This window comes from Rhinolophus ferrumequinum, chromosome 25 (assembly GCF_004115265.2).
Source record: "Rhinolophus ferrumequinum isolate MPI-CBG mRhiFer1 chromosome 25, mRhiFer1_v1.p, whole genome shotgun sequence".
Lineage (NCBI taxonomy): Eukaryota > Metazoa > Chordata > Mammalia > Chiroptera > Rhinolophidae > Rhinolophus > Rhinolophus ferrumequinum.
In genome coordinates this window covers 34,984,174-35,006,757 of record NC_046308.1, presented here as the reverse complement: position 1 = coordinate 35,006,757, position 22,584 = coordinate 34,984,174, and the positions used below count along the sequence as shown (strand labels likewise).

General features: G+C 44.1%; 1 protein-coding gene across 1 annotated transcript in view; it reads right to left on the bottom strand.

The window, feature by feature from the left end:
- The window catches only part of LOC117017402 (beta-galactosidase-1-like protein 2), a 48,252-nt gene extending 27,329 nt beyond the window's left edge, over window positions 1-20,923 (bottom strand). The window contains exons 1-5 of the mRNA XM_033097553.1: window positions 20,764-20,923; window positions 7,528-7,725; window positions 5,829-5,897; window positions 5,061-5,156; window positions 2,990-3,098 (exon numbers count right to left, since the gene is read on the bottom strand). Of these exons, the coding sequence (XP_032953444.1) occupies window positions 2,990-3,098; window positions 5,061-5,156; window positions 5,829-5,897; window positions 7,528-7,725; window positions 20,764-20,849 (558 nt within the window). The 5' untranslated portion in view covers window positions 20,850-20,923. The remainder of the gene's footprint in view (window positions 1-2,989; window positions 3,099-5,060; window positions 5,157-5,828; window positions 5,898-7,527; window positions 7,726-20,763) is intronic.
- Between the last annotated feature and the right edge of the window lie 1,661 nt (window positions 20,924-22,584).

The window sequence follows — 22,584 nt, the reverse complement described above, 5'->3', positions numbered from 1 at the left end:
ACAAAAAAAAAACTATTAGCACTAATAAACAAATTCAGCAACCTTGCAGGATGTAAAATCAACACACACAAATATAAATTCTGTTTCTATACACTACCAATGAACAATTCTATTTAAAATAGCATCAAAAAGATTAAAACACTTAGGAATAAATTTAATCAAGGAGGTAAAATACTTGTACACTGAAAACAACAAAACATTGCTGAAAGAAATTAAAGAAGATACCAATAAATGAAAAGACATCCTGTATCCTGTGTTCATAGATTGAAAGACTTAATATTGTTAAGATGTCAATATAACCCAGAGTAATCTACACATTCAATGCAATCCTTATCAAAATCCCAATGACGTTTTGCTGAAATAAAAAAATCCATATGAAATCTCAACGGACTCTAAATAGCCAAAACCATGTTTGAAAAAAAAAAAAAAAAAAGAACAGAGTTGCAGGTCTCATACTTTCTGATTTCAAAACTTACTAACCTTACAAAAGCCATGGTAATCAAAAGTGTGGTACTGGCATAAAGACAGATATATAGACCAATGGAAAGAATAGAGACCAAAAATAAACTCTTACATGTATAGTCAAATGATTTTCAACAGGGTGCCAGCATTAGTCATCTTTTCAATAAATAGTGATTTACGGGGAAAACTACATAGCCACATGCAAAAAAGTGAAGTTGGACCCTTATCTTATACCACATACAAAAATTAACTCAAAATAGATCATAAACCTAAACATAAAAGCTAACACTATAAAACTCTTAGAAAAAAACAGGGGAGGAGCTTTAAGACATTGGATTTAGCAATGATTTCTTGGGCATAGAACCAAAAGCAAAGGCAACAAAAGTAAAATTAGATTATGTTAGACTTAATCAAAATTTAAAACTTTTATGCATTAAAGGACACAATCAACAAGAGTATAAAAGGTAAACCTCAGAATGGGAGAAAATATTTGTAAATCATCTGATAAGAGATTGATATCCAGATATATAAAGAACTCCTGTAACTCAACAACAACAAAAATCGCAATTTAAAAAATGGGCAAAGAATTTGGATATTTCTCTAAAGATATATAAATGGTCAGTAAGCACATGAAAAAATATTCCATATCACTAATAATTTGGGAATTCAAATCAAAACCACAATGAGATACCACCTTATAACCATTAGGACAGTTTTTATCAAATAAACAGAAAACAACAAGAGTGGGTCAGGATTTCAAGACATTGGAACTTTGTGCATTGCCTATGAGAATGTAAAATGGTGCAGCTGTGGAAAATGTATGGTCATTCTTCAAAAAATTAAACAAAGCTAACCATATAATCCAGGAATATCACTTCTGAGTAAATAAGCAAAAGAAGTGAAAACAGGGACTCAAAGAAATATTTGTACACCAATGTTCATAGCAGCATTATTCATAATAGGCAAAAGCAACCGAAATGTCCATTGATGAATGACTGGATAAACACCACGTGGTATGTACATACAATGGAAAATTATTCAGCCTTTAAAAAAAAAGAAATTTTGACACATGCTACAAATAGATAAATGTTGAAGACATTATGCTATGTAAAAGAAGCCAGGCATAAAAGGACAAACATTGTATGATTCTACTAGTCTGAGGTCCAATTCATAGAGACAGAAAGTAGAATGGTGGTTGTCAGTGGCGACAGAGAGGGGACACAGGGAGTTAGTGTTTAATGGGGACAGTTTCAGTTTGGGAAGACGAGAAAGTTCTAACGACGGATGGTGGTGACGTTTGCACAATGAGGTAAATGTACTTAATGCCACTAAACTTTACACTTAAAAATGGTTTAAATGGTAAATTTTATATTATGTATATTTTACCACAATAAAAAAGTAAAATAATTGTTATACCCAGAAAAAATTTTGTAATAGGTTTGAAATGTCATTTCCATATTTAATAGTGCTTCTGAACCATATTCCTGGCATAACCTTCCCTATAGCCCGCTACCCTACCTGCACCCGACCTGCTCAATCATCTCGGTAATCCTATCTTCCTTGCAAAAATCTAGACAAATAATTTCCTAAATTCTTTTATGATTGGACTACCAGCTTTAGTAAATAAAAATATAAGGCACCCAGTTATACTTGAATTTACAATTAATAATTTTTTAAATAAATAATGAACGTTTTTTAATGTAAGTATGCCCATGCAATATTGGGGATATATTCATACTAAAAAAAATTATTTCTTGTTTATCTAAAATTCAAATTTAACAGGGTTCCTGAGTTTTATTTGCCTACTCTACAAATGATCAGACAGTTCCTTTGATCTATATATGCTGTTTATTCAACACCATTGATTCAATAACAATTTTTTTGATGTACTAATTTTTTATTGACATACTAATTTGTTAATATACTAATCAGTGTCATTCTTCTTGTTTTTACATAAGCAATTGGGTTAATTATTCCCATTCCTGCTTTTTTATTGCGTCTAATTATTACATGTAATGTTAAGATACTTGGACCCCCAAAATCATTTTAATACGTTTTGAATAATAAATGTGGACCATGCAGCACCTTTTGGGAAGCAGAAGGATGTACCTTGAAAAGTCATCAACTGTAAGTTTATAATTATAAAAAGTCCTGCTGTCTTACAGGCAAGGGCCTCTCCATATATGCTCCTCTGTATGTAATCGCTGTGCTTTGGGGACCCTAATAGGTTTTTTCAGTTATCAAGGCATCAAGTGTTGCAGCTCTGGCACTGCATGGAGCAATGTAAGCCCTTACACCTGTCTATCCTTTCAGCAATGTGCCACCAAAGACAACACTCAAACAGGCAGATCTTTAAAAGGACAACCACTGCCAGCCCCTCCAGTTACAGGTCTCAGGCAGTGGCAAAGAATATGCTTCTGTGTCAAAAGGAACCGTGAGCCCCTTGGGCTGAGAACTGACCTAGGACTATTTACTACTACCTGTAGGAAGATAGGTGAAGATCAAAGCAGAGTCTGCTTGCTTTTACCTGGAGGGGCACCACCCTGGACATCAGGTGATCAAAATAAAGGTCCACTGCTTCGGTGAAGCCCTTGTAAGTTGTTCTCAGCCTCATGTCCGAGTCTCGGAGTAACCAGCTTAAATAAAGGAAAAAGGCGGGGGATGCGGGGTTAGTTCCACTGTTTGCGGGTTTGCTCTCACCAGGGAGATGTCAGTGTGAAAAGGACGCAGCTTCGGAGTGCTCCAGAATGAGTCTGGAGGCCATTCTCAACCCACTCCCTCTACTCAGCCAGGGAAGTAGGACAGGATTCCAACTGATTCAGGCACACACACGACCCAGCCTCCGCCCTGCACTCATCACTGCTTCCCTGCCAGAGCACACCAGCCCTGGTGGAAATTTATGTCCAGCTTCACAGCTGTAGATCTGGCTGCCAAAGCAAGAAAAGCTTTTCATTGGATGCAAGGCCCAGTTGTCAAGCATTTATTTCACAATCTCATTACAAAGGGTGAAGCCAAAGGCGTTAGGCTTTGCTAGGACTGGAGAAGGACACAGAGGCAACCTTCCATTGTCACACAGAAAAATAAGCCTTAAAGGGAGGCTGTGAGAGGCTAATCCCACTTCCTGCTGTGCCCAGCTGCTCTCCGTGCTGACCTGGCCAACTCATTTGCATCAGCTATTCAGAGCTCAGCTCCGATGGGGAGCAGGTGAGCAAAAAGATTAATTCTTCCTACAACCTGTCTGCTGTGATCACATTCCCCAGATGAACGCAGAGCATTAGTTCCAGAGCTGGAGTCAAGGTATTTTTCCATCTCACTTGATATTCTGAGGAAACACTTATATTTTCTTACAAAAGGCTCTTTCATCCTGACATAGAATCCTTAAACAGGGTCAGAAATTATCAATTTATGTTAGGTAAAAATGGATGACGCGAGACATGTCTCCTCCATACTGACACCCCCTCATTCCGTCTTACATAGAACAGGTCTAGTTTCTCATCCCCAGTGGGGTTCTGCCTGTTTTCCAGCAGTCCCTGCTTGGTGTCCCCAGGGTGTGCCCATCCTGGATGCGACCAGAGCCTGAGTAGACAGGAGCTGCACGGGGAGGTCAGAGTACTGGAGCTCCCCGCCGCTTCTGAGCTAAGACTTAAATCCGGTACCTGCCCTGGCTGAGGCTGAGGACACTGCTGACACACAGATTTCTAATCCCCAGGTGTGGGGAGAGGCCACTCTGGCTGTGTTCACAGCCTTGCTGAATGGCACAGCGACAGAGAAGTCATCCTAGACAGTGGAGGAGATGAAGACCGAGTCTGCCTGTGCCCCATGGGGAAAGGCTGGGTTGCGCTGGAAGCAAGAAAGAAAACAAGGCCACGGCAGGAAGTTGTACTGCAGAAAGAAGCCGTTCCCACAGGAGACAGCATGGCAAACAGGACCAGCTTTCCTCCCGCTTGGGGCGGCACAGGGTGCGGGGAGAGTGGATCTAACCACCTGGAACGCAGTGAGGATGGGAGAGATTATGCTTATTAACAAGAAAATCTTTTTTTTTTTTTTTTTAATTAATGGCAATAATGGTGAGGATGAGGAATGAATGTGGTACCAGGTGATTCTTCTCTGGATTTCTACTCCCACCACACAGTATATTCCATGGACCTTGTGGAGACTACACATTCTAAGATAATTCATTATGGCCTGAGATTTAAAGATAAAAAAATAAAATAAAAACAGTAATATGTTTCTCTCAATACTTTATCAAAATACTTAGACTTGAAAAAAAATGCTGGTACCACCCTTAAGAAACAGATACGCAGGTTTGATTTTTCCCATTTTGTAGACAGGAAAGTGAGGTCTAGAGCAGAAAAACGACCGGCCAGCCCTTCTGCTGCAGCTTGCCACATAAAAACCACATGGAATGTGACAGGGGCAATGACTGGCATCATTCACAATGACCCCATTTAGATGTGATTTATTCTGAAAAGGAACTTCAGTACAGAATGGAGGAACATACTTTAAAAGCAAAATTAAACCTACATTTGTGATTCGCATTTTGCATGAGCACACAGGATAACTCAAGCTGTGGCTGGAGTCCCCACAGCCCCGCTCACCTGGGCAAGCCCCCAAGGTCGATCTCACTGCAGATGTAGGGGCCTGGGCGCAGAATCACCCACAGCCCGATCTCCGCAGCCATCAGCACAAAGGCCCTAGAAAGGTCAATGTCAGCAACTCTCAGGACACCTGAGCGGAGGGTGGGGATGAGCCCAGCACGCATCGCAGGGTGGCAGAGCTCCCCGGCTCCTCTCCTCGCCTGCCTGCCTCTCTCAACCAGAGACTGAGGTGAGTGAAGGGAAGGCCGAGCCTTTACCCCCAGCAGAGCAGGGAATCCTACACCAGGGCATAGGCCAGAGGCCCTGGGAACTGGGTTATCACTGGTTACCAGCCTAGGACTGTCGGCACAGCCCCACTGGGTCATGAGGAAGAAGGGCATCAGACAGGGGACAGGGTCCCTGACAGTAAACCTGACTCCAATGACCTTGCTACCCTCAAGGGGTAACGCCTGTCCCAGCCTGGATGGCTGGACCCCACTGCAGAGCAGGGCCAACCCTGGGGATGAGGCATCTCTGGGCTGCAGTGAGGAAGGCTGGGCTCAGAGGAGGCAGGCCCTGATACCTAGGAGTAACGGGTCTACTGCTGGAGAGCATCTGGGTCCTGAGTGCAGAGACTGTCAGTGTGCTGAGAACAAGGCGCTGGACCCAGTCTGCCTCTGGTTCTCCAAGCAGAGCCAAGATGCCACTGTGGTCCCCAATCAACCCCAGCCAGCCCCCTTCCTCCTTCCCTGGCCTGGGCCACGTCACAGAAGCAGCAACAGCACCTACTCCAGATCCAGGTTCCCAGAGAAGTCAAATTTGCCTCTTTGTGGCTCATGGAGGTTCCACGGAACGTAGCTGTAATACAAAAGATTAATTATAGGCCCGACCTTTTCATTTATTTCACTTCATCTCCCATATTACCTTCTTTATCCCTAAAACCCCTTATGTTGGTTGAAGATCTATTTCCTATGTACATTGTCCTGGCAACATCAGGACTGGAACCAAGAACTAAGTGAAGAGATGTAGAAGAGGACTTGGGCCATTCCAAGAAAACTGAGAGCTCACATCCTTAGGAGAAGGAAGAGAAGGCCAACAAGATATGGGTGAAGTATAAGACATGAGCACAGGGCAGCTTGGGCTGTGTTCCCCCTCCTCCTGCTGTCCCTCTCTCTCTCTCATCAGAGAAAAAGAAGTAACTTCATAGAAAAAAACAGTTATAAGTAGAGTAAAAGAAAAACCTAATTATCAGTCCTGTTTTTTAACTGAAGCATCGAATTCCAAACCTTGTAACAGAAGGGAGGTTCTAACTCTAAAGAGAAGATAAGGAAACGAAGTAAGTTCTTTAAGGGGCCTGACTCAAGAGGCAGAGGTATGGAGTGACATATGACAATAGTAATGACAGCTGCTCCTGTCCTGGACTCCCACCCACCCCTGGCTTCTAGTGAGGCCCTTTCCAGCTGCCAAGAATGTGCGTGGGCGTGAAGTGAGAGGGGAGGCTTGCTTGCTTCCAGTTCAGACTCAAGAGTTCCATGTTTAAGCAAATACAGATTATCCTGCTTTTATAAGACAAAAAATATTGTGGGTTGTCCTGCAATATTCCTACAAACTTCAGGAGTCCTAGAAGAGGTGAATATACCCTCAGGGTCAGAACTTTCATATGCAAATAAATGGAACCTTTTAAGGAATCTTTCTGACAAATTGTACACATTTGTTCCAACTATGCTATAGTAGCTCAGAATATCCCTTAACTCTTTTTTAGAAATTATCTTCAAAGCCAGTTCATAAACCACCTGAGAAAATGCATGTCCTTGATTTGCAACCCCATTTTTCCCTACAAATAGAATAATATAGGCTGATCACCCACTTTCTTTCCTAGAGACGGATTCAAGTATCTGTTGGCAATTTTGAAAACTAAATCCATGAAAAGGTCAAGACTTTTCCACCACTGAGCCTATTTTTTTAACTGACTCGTACATTCAACATTTTATTGAGTGCTTACCACGTGCCATCACTGTGCAAGGTGCTAGAATGAAAGCATTCTGAAGAAAATTCTAAAAAGGAATGCTGAAAACTGCTCACAGACAGCTTCCCAAAATAGCTACTTTGAAGACTACATTGATTTGCTGTATAAATTGGAGGTAGAGCGCTTGCTAAAAAAACATTACTTAGTGATAATTCGATCATCTCCTATATCTATACTCCCCTCCTCCATTCTTTTCCTTTGTACACTGTTGCCCTTTCTGGTGCCCAGAACTTACATCCATTGCCCATCTGTCATCCCCACTAATGGAGAGCGCTGCGGGGATTACGAAGAAGAGAGATTGTGTTCCCATCAAAGGCTGCTCAGATTTAGGATCTGCCAGGCCTCACCCATCCTGGCACACTGGAGACCCCCAAGCTGGGCTCCCACGCAGAGGCCTAGATGCGAAACTCGAAAAGCCCACCGGGGAATAAGGCTTAGTGGCAAGGGTAGGGCAACACTCACGTGGTGACGGTGTTCAAGCCACAGGCTTTCATCTTTAGCAAGCGGTCCCTCCAGTACGCCTTGGGCACACGGAAATAGTGCACGGAGCCTCCGAAGACCCAGAAGGTGGAGTCCTCCAGCATAAAGTTCTGGCCGTTGGTGTGCAGCCCGGCCCGCCGGTGTCTGAGCCAGGGAGAGATCAGACTGCGCCAGTCCAACCTACAAAAAGGAAAGGCAGTGGGGAAGCCTCGAAGGTCACCTTCAGCAGTGAGCAGGGGAACTGGAAGAGACAGGCTTCCTCTTCTCCTTCACAGGCCCTCGGCCTTTCTAAGGAGCGCCTGCTTCCAGGGTGTTCAGAAGAGGCTCCCAGCCTCCGACGTAGCCACACCTTGGAAGCAGCCTTTCTTTGGCACCACTGACTCATCTGGCCCAGCTGCAGGGGAAGAGCAAGCTGAGTGAGGCTGCAGTCAGGAACGAGACAAACAAAACATGAAACGTAGAGACTGTGCTAACAGGAGAGAGGACAGGTGGGCGCATACTGCGTGGGAAGGATGGGCTCAGTGGGCGGGAAAGCTGCCTTCTGGTGCGCACACAGCTTCCCACAACGGCCTGCCTCCTAGGCCATGTGACCAAATTTCAAAGTATCAACTACTTCAAATAGTACCTCTGAGCCACCTCACAGTCACAGCTGCCCGGCTCGAGGTGTAAATACCTGCAAAGAGGTATCTGGGTTAGAAACAGCATCTGTTCATTGCTCAAATTTTCAGGTCTTAATTATTATTAATATCTAAAGATCAAGTGTCATGTTAGCCAAGAGATCACCCTGCATGGCAGAGAGCCCCACCTGGGGAGGCTTCGGGAAAGTTTTAGTCACTGAAAAAGCACCGCTTGACATGTCTTGGATTGGCCAAGGGTAGCCTACTCAAATTGATCCCCGTAATTCAGTGTTCCAGTCTCCTAAAGGTTGTGAGAAAAAGCGGACAAGAGAAGCTGGAAGAGCCAGAGTTTCCAGCCAGGAAATTTAGGAAACTTGAAGACAGAAAACAACAGTGCTTGTCAGTCTGGTGCAAAAGCAAATTTTAGTTGGTGAACTTTCTGCAGCCACTTCTCATTACAGTTCCTGACACGAGAGGGCATTTTGCCCAGCAGGGCTCCTCTGCATAAAAAAAGCTCCCTAAAATTCTTCTGTCTTTCCACTCATTTTGTATCACTGGCTAAAACGGTACCACTGGGACCTGTGTCCCAGTTAAGGCCCCGCTTGATCCATTCAGTCAGCATTGATACACACGGATTGGGGATTGTTGTCTCTTAGAAGACATGTGTGAACCAAAAGTGGGCCGACAGCAGCAATCTTGATTCTGGACTCAACAATTTTCCGTGCCCTTGAAAGGGGCAGCTCCTTCACAAAGCTTCGCCAGCCATGTGAACCAATGGCAGATGTCATGGGGGCACAGGGCACATGCACCTCACACACCCCATAGCTGACTCTCCCAGTGTGCTCATGGGGTGTCCCATCCCTCCTGCTCCCTCTCCATCTCTGCCACCAGCACTGTCCCCCTGCTGGGTCCTTTTCCTACATACCAGCCAGCTTCACCTCTACTTACAATGCCAAGTGCTTCAGTGCAGAACATGAATTTGCACACCCTACACTGTAAAGCAGCCAGAGCCCTGCTATTAATCGGACCATTTTTAATGGCATTTAGTGAAAGTCTGTGGCAGCTTGCTCTTGCTCCTCAGGAAGCTCACTTTCATCCTACCCAAATTCCTCCAAACCACACGTTATGGTCCCATAAGGATTCCGACACAGAGTCTTCTCCACCTCCCTGCACACTCAAATAATTACAATCCAGTGTCATGAGTGCTGCTGTAAGGCATGCACAGAGATATGGCCAGGGCTGGTTTCATGGGCGAGTGACCGATGCAGTCAGTCACACAGGGCCCCACCCCCAGCAGGCCCCCTTGCGATGAGTAGTAAATAAGCCATCCAGATCTAATGCACAACATAAGGAATACAGGCAACAACATTGTACTACAATTATGTAATGGAATAAAAATCACTACAATGGCAATCATATTACAATACACAATATACAAAGTAACACATTCTAAAATTAATTTTTTAAAAAGGCCCTACACATGATTTCAGACACTCTCCTGTCTCCATTCTAAAATTCTTCATAATTTTTTTCAAGAAGGGCCCCACATTCTCATTGTGCACCGGGCCCCACAAATTAGGCAGCCAGGCCAACAACGGCAGAGTACAGTGGCCGAAATATATAGATAACTGTTGAATGAAGAAATTATCTAAATCACCCAGGTGCAGTCAGAGGAGACATCATACTGAAGATGACATTATCACTGGGTCTTGATGGTAGGGAATATAAGAAAGCCGAGGAAATTTGTGGCAAAACCATAAAAAGTGCAAGACATGTATTCATGGAATAGCAAGCCAGTGGTCTACTCCACCCCCCCGCCCCAGGGGCCTGGGCCTGTGCTCCCTCACACCAACTGCCTGCCGTTAGTCCACACTGAGATCGATACAGAAATTGAGATACTTTTATAGCAATGAGAGCAATTTTACGTCTGTTGAAGCTAATCATAAAAGGCTGGCGCACGTATTTTGTATATCTTTTCATTTCCTTTTTTTCTAGTAATTTGTTTTTATTGTATTTTATAGAGTAACACATTGGAAATTTTTTTTAGAAAAGAGGAAAAGTGATTCTTCACCACAGACAGTGTAAGAAGTCTTTCTCTGGACCAGAAAGAATGGTCTGGCGTTGGGCAGTTGTGATCATAGAGATGGAAAGACAAACATATTGACCAGTTCAATTTATCAGGCTTAGAAACCGAACGGAGGCCGACGTGGGAGAGACCAGAACCAGGTGAAAAGCAATTCATCAATAGCCTTCCTAACACTGAACTGAAGTCAGCTACACTAGAGGTTTGGGCTTAGGAACAATAATTCTCAAAGGTGGCAGCATATTTGAATCACCTGGGAAACTTAAAACTAACCAATGCCCAGACTCCACCCCCTGACGAATCTCTGCAGGTGGGGCAGAGGTATTGTTGCTTTTTAAAAGTTCCTCCAAAGATCCTAACAGGCAAAGATGAGAGCCACTGGCCTAGAAAGAGTATTACAGGAGGGACTGGGGCAAATTTGGGGGCTCTGGATGCCAGAAACAGGAGAGGAGGATGCCAACAGGGGAGAAGGTGCCACAGACGTCACTGACCACTTGGGAGTGTTATCTGGGGCCACTCATGGGCAAAGAGGATTATTTTTACTTACTCCTTCTTACTCCTCGCAGCACCCAGGACCCAAAACTCATGCTGCCGCTGCAGGACTACAGTTCATCTATGTTGTACCTAAAATAGTCATTTGTGGATAACCTGTGGACATTATCACTTTTTTCTTTCTGTAAAAAGAAAAGTTCCATGTTCCAAGTGACTTATAAATAGTATGTCAGAACACAATTCTTCTAAAGGACCACCTTTGGAAGAAGGACCACCTTTGGGGAATTGAAAACAAAAACAGTATGCTTTTGGAGGATGGAAGAAGAAGGTTTTATGATTCAGGAGGAAGATCTGGACATGAATCCTGGCCCTACCGCTAGGAGCACTGTAACCTTGGGTTAGAGGTGCTAGCTTTGTGGGCATGAGTCTCCTTCCTCTGTAAAACAGGACTAATGCCTGCCCTGCCTGCTCACAGAGGCTGTTGTGAGGGCCTGGTATAAATGAAATAGTCTGTGATGTGCTGCAAAGAGTCTTGTCACTATTGGAAATAAATTTATTTTAGCTTAGCATGCTTTGCATATCAGAGGGAATAGCCTTGGGGTGCGGGAGTTTATGTCCCCAATATGGAATAATCCCAATCTTTCCATTCTTTCTCGTTTAATTTAGCATCTAATTATATTTTCTGAGCTAGACTTTGTTTCAAGCCATCTTATTACAATTTCTAAAATTTTACTATAAAAGGTCTGTCCACTGGGATTCTGTGAGACCAACCCAGACCCTTAGCCAGAGGTCTGCAAATTCCCACTGTGGACTAAATCAACCCTTCCTCCTGTCTTTTTGCCACATGAAAGCTAATGGGTCTCACATTTTTAAGTGGTTGGAAAAAAATCAAAAGAAATTTGATTTCTTTTGTATCCAAAAGAAATTACATAAACTTCACATTTCAATAACCACAATAGTTTTATTGGCAACCCACCATACCCATTCGTTTATGTATTGTCTGTGGCTGCTTTGGGCACAGTGCAGCTGCTGCGATAGAGACTACGATCACATGGTCTGCAAAGCTACAGCTACTACTGTGTTTCCCCCAAAAAAAGCCCCAGTTAAGATCATCAGCCAGACGGACGCATTTAGTACGTCAGGACGATGTTCCAGAAGAAGATGACATGACTATTGTGTGGACAGAGTCCCAGAGAGCAGTTTCCAGGCTCTCGCCCTCACGTGGAAAAGGTGCTGGCTCAGTTATTAGATGGCCGTCCACTGTGGCTGGGTGGCCATCAGCTGTTCCCCGTTAGCCATTAGCCACTAACATAACTGCCGTGACGACGCTAGGGGGTTGGTTGTTTGGCAGAGAAGCAGAGGGCAAATTGCAGCTCCGGTGGCTCCTGCTCCTGTGTCTCCAACCCAGCCGCCAGCGAGAATACAGTGGTATCAACCCCCTACCTATGGCTCCGTTGGTGTTCCTTTTTGGCCTCACCATATCCTGTGATCTTATGCGGGGAGCGAGAGCTGAGACCCTGCATTACAACTATATTTGAATAAATATAGATTGTTGTATATGAAAAAATAAGGCATCCCCTGAAAATACGCCTTAATGCATCTTTTGGAGCAATAATTAATATAAGACCCGGTCTTATTTTCGGGGAAACACGGGTATCTGTCCCTGTACAGGAAACCCTGCCATAGAGGATGAGGCACTGGATACTAAAAGGAGGCCTCGCCTCTCCCACCTTAGCCACTATCTGGGCCTACTTCTAACCAACCCTTTGTTCCGGCTCTTCCCACCTGACTCTTTCCTTTGGCTACAGTCTCCTGACTATTCTGGCTGTCGCATACCTCACACACAGGAGAGTTTGTCTCCCTTGGTTTTGGACATGTCTGCTCCAAAGAATGCACTCCGCCTTCATGCTTCATGTGCTCACAGGCTTCACATGCTCTCCAGACTCACCTGACCACCCACCTCCCCCTACCAGGCTCTCCCCTCAGGCACCCTACTCTCCTGGGTCACCCCAGGCTAGAATGAGGAAGAATTGGATGGCAGATTCTTTTCTTAAAAACAAGGACATAATGACAGTCTGGTGGTGATAATACATACTTACATATTCTTTCTTTCTCCCCCATCCCCCACTCCCTACCCCATTGTTTTTAAAGACAGTGAGAATACAGTTGAGCAGTCACTCCACCAGGTAGCAATACTTATTTGTCTGGCCAGAACTTCAAAAAACAATCTGCAATTCTTCACCAAGCACACATCACTGATCCTAACTTTTGTTTACAAATGCTAGGAATGCTTCCCCCTCTCCACCCACTAAGTATAAAGTGTCAACAGGGTTGAAGAGGACTCTCTCTGGCTCCCGCATTCAAACACAATCCCTGCTAGTAACACACAGTCCTTAATCTGTCCCCTAGTGAATAACTAATCATCAGGAAACTTCCATCCAGGTTTCCACCTCCAGATGTGGTCTGCACCTGCAGAGTGTCTTCATCTGGAGCTTGTTAGAAACTCAGGCCTCCCCCGAGACCTACTGACTGAGAATCTGCTTTTTTAACCAGACCCCAAGGTTCAAGTCTGAGAAGCACCAGTCTGTATCTCCTCCTTTGATATATGTATATATAGTCTCTTTCTCTTTGCAGTGTCTTTATATCCTATCATTTTCTATATTTTTTAAAAATGATTTCTTTGCAGTGCTTACTAAGCAGCATGAAATTAACACTGCAAACAAAAGCTAGCTGTTATCAATGTCCAAGTGCTGGAGAATTCAACTGTTTCCTTTCTGGAAATTTTCTGATAGGTTACTAGATGAGTTTTTAATACATTAATAAAAGGGATGAATTCACTGAGAAAATGAGGATGATAATGCTGGATTGCTCCAAGGAATTCACTGTGAGAAAATGAGGTGATACATGTTAGAGCTTCATAAACAATAAAGTACCACTCAAAGGGGTAGTAATACTGAGAATGACCACTGGTACTAGTGATCATAATATTAATAATAACCTCCACAGTTTCCTGAGTAATTAACTCAGTAATAATAAACTAAAGGAAATATAAAGTGTGTGGTTAAATCAGGTCAGGGAGACTTTCCTTGCCAATTAGTTTGTTACCAAGGAGCTAACCAGATCCAGAGGAAGCTCTTGTTACTGTTGCTTTTCTAGTGAGCAGTTCATTCATGATGAAAATTTTTTTGATGAGACCAGAGGTATCTGCCTTCTTTCTAGCTGGAGCTTATTATTAACACTTTCTTCTAGAATTTCTGTTGCCTTTGTATCTTTGATCCATAGTAGGATAAGTAACTTTCCAGTCCTAAAATAAACTGAACAGCAGGAGCTGGTCACTGACGGGAACTGTCCTCAGGTCGGCTCTGCAGAACCATACTCTGCAGTCTACAGTGAGGTTCCTGGAAGAAGGCACACATGTCAGGATTTCTAAAGGGGCCGCACAAAATATAGCAAGACCTCAACATTCCTATCGCTACCATCCCTTCGGGCAAGTGTTATAGGTTGTGCAAGTTAGAGACACAATAGGTTGCAAAGCAAACATGAAGCCGAGGACTTGGTCCTGAGTTCCCTGCAGTGAGGAATTGTCATCTGGTGGTGACTGGTGAGGGAGGAAGGATAGAGGGATGAAATCGTCTTACACTTTATGTTCATCATTGTACTGGGAGACGAGGACAAAGTGTGCAGGGCAGGCTGCAGGTCACCAGACATGGTCCAAAGTGCTGGGTGGACGTGTTTGAGTGGAAAAGGGCAGATAAGCAGGTAACAAGCTTACAACCGCTATCATGTGGAATGGGCCCATGAATTGATTCTCAGCTTTCAGAGAGGCTCTTCCAGGGTAGCTGGGGTTGGAGAAGAGCCATATCCAGTCACCTATTTAAATGATCTCCTTGAACGAGGTGTGCTAATCAGGACAGGTCTGAGGGCATGCCAGAGGCCATCCCTATGTCACCTGTAAATCCTGCAAATATTGATCCATAACTGGGGTAGTGATGGGACTGGGAAGCTGTACATGGGAGTCATAGCCGTCTCCTTCAGTCTTCCGTCCTCCCACACACCGTCTGACCAGATTCAGACAGGCCAGTATCCACACAACCTAACATGGCAGAGACAGCGTCATCAACTGCTGGAATATGTTGGCCTTCAGCAGCAACCAGACAACGCTCACACAGAAGATAGGTCCTTGCTGGTCCTGAGGGTCGGTTATTTTGGCATTATACATAATGTGTACGTACTTGTTAATCTGAGATGATAATTTACAAACGCAATTTCCAGGTACACTGTGACGTATGAGGGCCACCCTAAACAAATGTTCTACTAAAGCTGGGTCCAGAGCATCACATTAAAGATGTTGATCAAGAAAACACTCATTTATCCAAGTGGTTATGCCAGAGACCATGAGATAGTAGATATGTTAAACTGCCTAAAAGACACCATTCCACATAAAAATTTCCTCACTTGGGTCTGAAATACAAATTTCTATTCATCATTCTCAGGACTCTGATGGGACTATAGGCTCCCATGAGGCCCAGTGTCCTTGGACATCCATTCCCCTGAAGTGTCCATTTGGGGATATTTCAGTCTTACCAGTCTACAGCTCTGTATACTCCTCCCTCAGCAGGGGAGTTTGAGGGCCTAACTCCCCAGGCAGGTACCCTCAATGCCTCTACTCCAGAATAGTGCCTCTTGGATCAATCCTTGAAGCCAAGAATTTCAGCCCCAGGGAAATAAAACTCCATCCCTGTGTCTGGCCCAGCTTCCTGGATGTGCTCCTTGGCCTGCGCCCAATGCTTTGGGCTCCTGCTTTGCTGGGAGAAGCATTAAATATTTCCAAAGGGCTTGGGCCTTCTATTCTAAAACCAAGTATAATACACTCATTTTGTAGAGATGCAAGGTCATTGTGCCGGTCACTCTGCAATCTTAACAGCTCCATCCTTCCCTCTGAAAAGATTCCTAGGTAAGCCAGGAACTGACCTAGCACTCAGGCTCTAGCAAGTCAGGCCAAGTGGCTGTCTACATGACCCAGGGACATGCTGGTAGATCAGAGGGCAAAATTTTCTAAATACTGTAGGAAGTTTGTATGTGAATAAGCATTTACTAGACCAAAACCTTGAGACCCAATTGTAAAAAAATACAAAATCCTCATTAAAATTGACCACATAACAACAATGAAAAGTGTCCTGATGTTCTGTGACACTGTATTTTCAGTTTGGGAAAAATTTTCCATTGATAGCATCATAAATGGAAAAGGTGTTGTATCTCAACCTAAAGAGAAGCGAAAGTCTACAGATGTTAGATAACCCAAAGGACTGTACTGATAACAAGACTGATCTTAGAGAAGCGTGTAGAATCGGAAAGAAATGATTTCATGAGAGCGGGGACAATATAAATATGTTTTTAAAAATTTAAATCTACCACATGGGACTTATCTACATAGATATATGAGAAAGGGGCTAGTGCTTACGAGACACAAAGAATCTATACGCACACAAATTAGACAGAATTTTCCCCTCAGACTCAGGGAGCTCAGAACCTCCTTCATATTGATCCAACAGAAATAGAATGTGCTGTTTTACTTACTTATTTTAAATGTCTATTGAGATTTAAAATGAGTATCTCATACAGTCAGCAATTCTACATATACAAATATATCCAACAGATATTCATTGCAACTTTGCAGCAGTAAAAGGTGGCCAACAATTGATGCTTATCAATAAGGGAATGTTTAAATAAATTATGTACCAAATGGACAAATGGGGTCACATATATAGCTGTCTTCTTGTATATGCACAGAATTCCCCTGAGAGAAAGCATTATCAATAATAACATCACGTGAGGGTAGAGGGTGCCTGGGGGCCAGGAGTAGGGGCGTTATTTTTCCCTGTGTATTATTTAAACAGTTCATTTTTTTCATATATTAGCTACTCATAAAATCAACTTGCAGGAAAAACACGTGTTCTTGAAAGAAACCTCACTGTCTTGCTGAGTACAGAGGATACAGAGGCAGTGACTATCAACTAACATTAAAAATAGCCCTGCACTTCTATCCTAGAATAAGTCCCACACAATGGAAACTTTTTCAGTATGGCCTTTAACATCCAGAGCAATAGATTTAAGCAAAAGATAAAACTGAGTGGAGAGGAAGCAGCAAATATCCCCCCACCAAAAGAACTCTGCTGGGTGATGGAGGGGGTGAAAGGGGGGAGAAGGCCGGGACTCGAGCACTTTTCAGGTACTAAATGTTCTAAAAAGATCGCTAAGCTCCAGCATCTCCTGAATCCTCATCAGAAGACCATTCAAAGCAATATAATGGAATTATGAGTCATTTCATCAAAGGTTCAGTGTTTATTTCACTTGCTACTTCCTTGACCTCAGATGGAGAGTACTCTTTGGCCAACTTTCTGATACTTCTTCTGTCAAGGCAATGCAGCTCTTTGCCCCCAATCTCCTGGGTATCCCAGGCCCTTAATCACAAATACACCGATAATATCCATGCCCTTGCTTCAAGACACCCTGGTCCCTTTCAGTTGCTGGCTAGCTTAGCAATGTAAGACTCCCAGAGCCAACTCTCTGTTCCCAGCACCTGTCCCTGACTGAGCCAATGCCTAACTAGCAGTGTTTCCCCATTTATGTCAGAGAGGTGACTACCTGCTGAAAGAGACACTTCCCAGATGATGGAAACTTCACTACTGGAAGATGAAAGGGACAGTGTTCAAAGAGTTTAAACATTCCAGGGAATATGACTCAGGCCTCAAGCCTAGTACAGTCCTAGAATAGGCAAAGCTCATAAAATCAATGACCTCACAGAAGCCCAGGAAGCGAGGCACAATTTGTCCACACAGCCTTGGAAAACAGGACTGGCCATGATCTTGATCAAAGAAAGTGACCTGGTCACGTTGCTAAGGTACTTCCCTTCACTAAGGAGAAGTGCAACAGGTTCTCCTCCTGGAATCCAGGTAATGCTAGCAAGAAGCCAGTGAAGAGACAGCTGAGTGAAGAGAGGAACTTACTTTTTAGAAGGTATGCTGCAGGCTGCCTATGTGGCAGCTTTCCTCTCTCCTGACTTTTGCCAGTTAAAATGTCAAGTATGAGATATGCAGAGTTAATTGAATTTTGTTCAGTGATGCATTTATATTAAGGAAAAAAATCATGAGTGGGAACCATGCCTTGATACTATCAAGCAGGCATTCTTATGCTGGAGTGGGAGGAGGGAAGAGAATGAGAGGTAACTGGCTCAAATTCACGGTTCACTTTTATACACACATCACAGACCACCAAGTAATATGCTAAGTGAAAAAAACTTACCCAAAACAGAGCACATACTTTAGGATTACCTTTCTATAAAACACTAGAAAATGCAAACTAATATATGGTGGCAGAAAGCAAGAGATGAGTGTTCTTGGAGATGGGGGAGCAGAGAGACAAAGGAGAGAGAGCTGCAAAGGGGCACAAAGAAATATCTAGGGCTGATGGATATTTTCAGTATGTTAATTGTGGTGGTAGTTTCACAGGTGGATATATATGTCAAAACTTATCAAAATGTACATGGTAAACATGTGCAGTTTATCATATGACAGCTACACTGCGAGAAAGGTAATTTTTAAGAAAGACCATTGTTCAAGCTAAAAAAAACAAAGGTTGAAATCTTCCTCAAAGTCATCTTGGTCCTATTTCTTGGATATGATATAATCAAAGAGCTATGATTGACCATAAACCGGAATAAGGTAAAATTTGTGGGGAAAAACAAAAGCTGAAGTCAAGCAGACCCCTCCTCCCACTCAAATACCTGCCTTCTGAAGTACGGAAAAAGGGCTGATCCTGACAGCTCAGCTCCACAAAGCTGCCCACTGAATAGCCAATTCCCACGTGACTATATTCCACTGGCCTCATCCACAATCCCAACAACAGCTGGGAGAAATCCGACCTCCCACTCAGTTAATGACCCAGTCAAAGCTAGAGCAAGGCAGGAAGAGGATGCGACAATCAGTATGATCTACTCTGGCCTCTAGAGCTAATCTGTCATGTCCAGCTCAGGCTGGACAGAAAGAATTGGGCAGAAAGTGTCCATGAATCAGAAAGATGGCCAAAAGGCACATATTCTAAAGGACAAGTTCAGAGATAGCTCTGAACTTGGTTCACAGCTTCTCTGGCCTCAGTCTTACCTGCTGAGAAAGAAGAGATAGCAGGAAAAACAATAGTGTCCTAAACACTTCAAACTATTGTCACAGCTATTCATTCTCCATTGTCATTCCCAGGCAACTCAATAAGCTACCACCCCGCCCCCAAAACTGACTACTACTGCAGTCACCCCACCCAGGTAGGAACACAGGTAATTCACCTGTGAGAAGCTCAGGCTTCTTCACAGCCAGACAGCTGTCTGACATCTCATGTTCTGTCCAACAAACATCCAGCCTCCTTCCTGCCCCTTTTCCTGTGGACTGTTAGGGTGTACTTACCTGGCACATTTCAAGCTCCTCAGTGTCAGCCCTCATAATGACCTGCCTGGGTCCCCTGCATGGACTGCTATATCCTTGACCACCAACAATGGGCAAACTACATGCTACTTGAACACCTCTGGCATTTTTCTCTGGGGTGTGGGTTTCTTGATACCCTGCTGTATGCCAGAGGCTCCTGCTGCCTCTGCTTTGAGTAATTCTTCTGGGGTTTGCATCAGCCTTGCACCAGGAGGAAAGCTAAGCATCCTACAAGAGCCAGTACAGGTCTTCAAAGAGGAAAGGGTTAGAAATCATAGAAAAGATGAGAAAAAAAGTCTCGGGAACAACTGGGGAAACAAAAGGCTTCTTCAGTTTTCTGGGCCCCAGAGTGTGAAGAGCAACATTTCCTTCTCCCAAACAATATCATGACATCCTCACTATCTCCGAAACAAAGAGAGGAAACAAAGAAGACATGTTAAGTTTTGCAAGAGTATAAATTGAAAGAGTTTCTGAATGTGTTCTTGGGGCAGCAAAATATGTTCAGATATTTATCTCCACCAAAAACTTCCCTATGTCCCAGAGGAAGTTCAGAGACACTAAGAAGAGGGATAGAAAAGAAGACAAGATGGAGCTGAGCGGTGGTACACCTGCCCCAAATTCCAATGTCTCCGTCTCCAGCCTCTTCAACACTAACTTTCAGTGCCAAAGCATTTGTTACTGCTGGTCTACTTTCCCAGCAACACTGCAAGTTTTGAATATGAAAAGTGCCCAGCATAGACCTGAAAGATATGGTCAGGGCTGTAGAATCCTATAAATAGATACAGTTTAGAAAACTTCTGGGTTAGGGCACCCACATAGGCTATCAGTAAAGCATTCTATCACTAAAAGCAACCACTTGCCACAGACATTTTGTAAGGGGAGATGGTGACTGGAGAATGGTGGGAAAGGGGTGAGAGAAGGCTTATCAATCCTAGAAAGGAGCAAATAAATCCAGGGCCAAAGATCTTGGAGGACGCATGGGGAAGCGTTCTCATGACTGTGCTGGGCAGTCTAAGTCAACCATAGCGGTGAGCACTGGAGCTCTGGCCTCTGCTGAATAGAGAAGCCTCCCAGCAGGTTTGGTAGGAAAAGTGGAGATCTGGGAGAACAGCATTAGGGGTTCTCCAAGGAGGACCGAAGGCGGAGCAGTGATCAGGGACATCTGCGAGGGATCTGAAGGCTAGTTCTGCTGACCTTCCCAGAGGGCTGGGAGTATCCAAGAGAAAAGCAGAGCCCGGCGTCATGGGCGCGGAGTGGGGAAGCCTTAGGGCATAGACGCCTAGGGACTGGGAGGGCAGCGCCTAGTGTCACCCAGAAGCCTGGATCTCGAAGCAGAACCAAAGTTCCTGGAGGCGCAGAGGCACGCCGTAGTATTGGGGAGCTACAACAAAAAGAAGAGGCTGATGGGCTGTTCCCCAGCGGAACTCGGGATTCGCGGGTCGCGGTACGCAAACTGCGGAGTCCGCCTCCCTCCGGTGAGAAGAGCGGCGAGAACTCGAGATGTGGTGCGTTGGGGTGTCTGCAGTCAGACAGGCGCCGGGAGGGGCTCTCTCACCTGCGGAGTACTAGGACACTCAAGATCACCAACAGCAGGAGTCCGAATGCGCGGCAGGGCCTCCGCTGGATTTTCCACGTGGTCATCGCGCGTTAGCGCAGCTCGCAGGGACCCTGGTCCAAGTCCAGACAGCACTCAGCCGCCCGCCCGAGATTCGGCGGGGCGGGGTGGGGGGGCGGGGCCGTGATTAGTCGCCTGGGCAACCAGGCCACCGCCCGCCCGGCACGCCGGTGCTCATTGGCTGCGGCCGGTAGCCCCGCCGCGGCTCTGCTGGGACTCAGGTAGCAGAGGCGGGACCTCCGCCGGAGCCAGGTTGGTGGGTCCCAACTGTTCTCAGCCCCGCGGAGGCTGTCTCGGTCTCCCAGCCTTCCTCCTCCCAATCTCAGAACGGTGCTCGAAAGTTTTAGAAGCTATTTTTCCTAGACGTGATATGCAAACAGGTTCAGAAATACTGCGCACGTGTTGCCCCGTCTTTGCACATCGGTTGAAAGTCCACCATGCTACATCAGCAAACAGGTATCTTTTCAAGCCCCCTGCAAAGCCAACGCAATCTTTTAAAACCCGATTGTGAAGAGAAAACGTTTGACCTAATGACTTATCATGTGAAAAACCAGAACACTGGAGAGTTTCTTTTAGACATACATTATGCTTTAGTTGATTCACGTTTGAATATCGTTAAGGGAGAGGGATTGCCCGGGGGGAGCACCAAAATACATTCTGCGGAAAAAGACTTTCCACAAGACTTTTTCTCGCCCTGACTCCCAGCACTTTTAATTTTTATTTTAAAAACTCCAGATAAAATCCTCACGTTTTAGGATAAGACAGAAAAAAATGCCTTCTTTTTGGTTTTGTTTTGTTTTTGTTCTTGTTTTTTTTTTTTTTTAATTAAAGTTATTGGGGTGACATTGTTAGTAAAGTTGCACAGATTTCAGGTGTACAATTCTGTATTACATCATCTATATCTCACATTGTGTGTTCAACACCCAGAGTCAATTATCTTTCCATCACCTTATATTTGATCCCCTTTCCCTTCATCTACAACCCCCCTACCCCCCAACCCTTTGGTAACCACTAAACAATTATCTGCATCTATAAGTTTTTGTTTCTCATTTGTTTGTCTTGTTCTTTTGTTGTTTTGGGTTCATATACCACATATCAGTGAAATCATATGGTTCTCTGCTTTTTCTGTCTGACTTATTTCGCTTAGCATTATAATCTCAAGATCCATCCATGTTGTCACAAATGTTCCTATATCATCTTCTCTTACCGCCGAATAGTATTCCATTGTGTATATATACCACAACTTCTTTATCCATTCATCTATCGAGGGACACTGGTTGTTTCCATGTCTTGGCCACTGTAAATAAAGCTGCAATGAACATTGGAGCACACGTGTCTTAATGTATAATGATTTTCAGATTTTAATACCCAGGAGAGGGATTGCTGGGTCATATGGTAATTTATTCTTAAGTTTTTGAGGAACCTCCACACTGCCCTCCATAGCAGCTGCACCAGTCTGCATTCCCACCAACAGTGTATGAGGGTTCCTTTTCCTCCACAGCCTCTCCAACACTTGTTACTATTTGTCTTGTTGATGATAGCCATTCTGACTGGGGTGAGGTGATATCTCATTGTGGTTTTTATTTTCATTTCTCTGATGATTTGTGATGTTGAGCATTTTTCATGTCTATTGGCCATTTGTATGTCCTTTTTGGAGAAATGTCTCTTCAGGTACTCTGCCCATTTTTCAACTGGGTTGTTTTCTTTTTTGTTGTTCAGTTCTATGACTTCCTTGTATATTTTCGATATTAGCCCCTTATT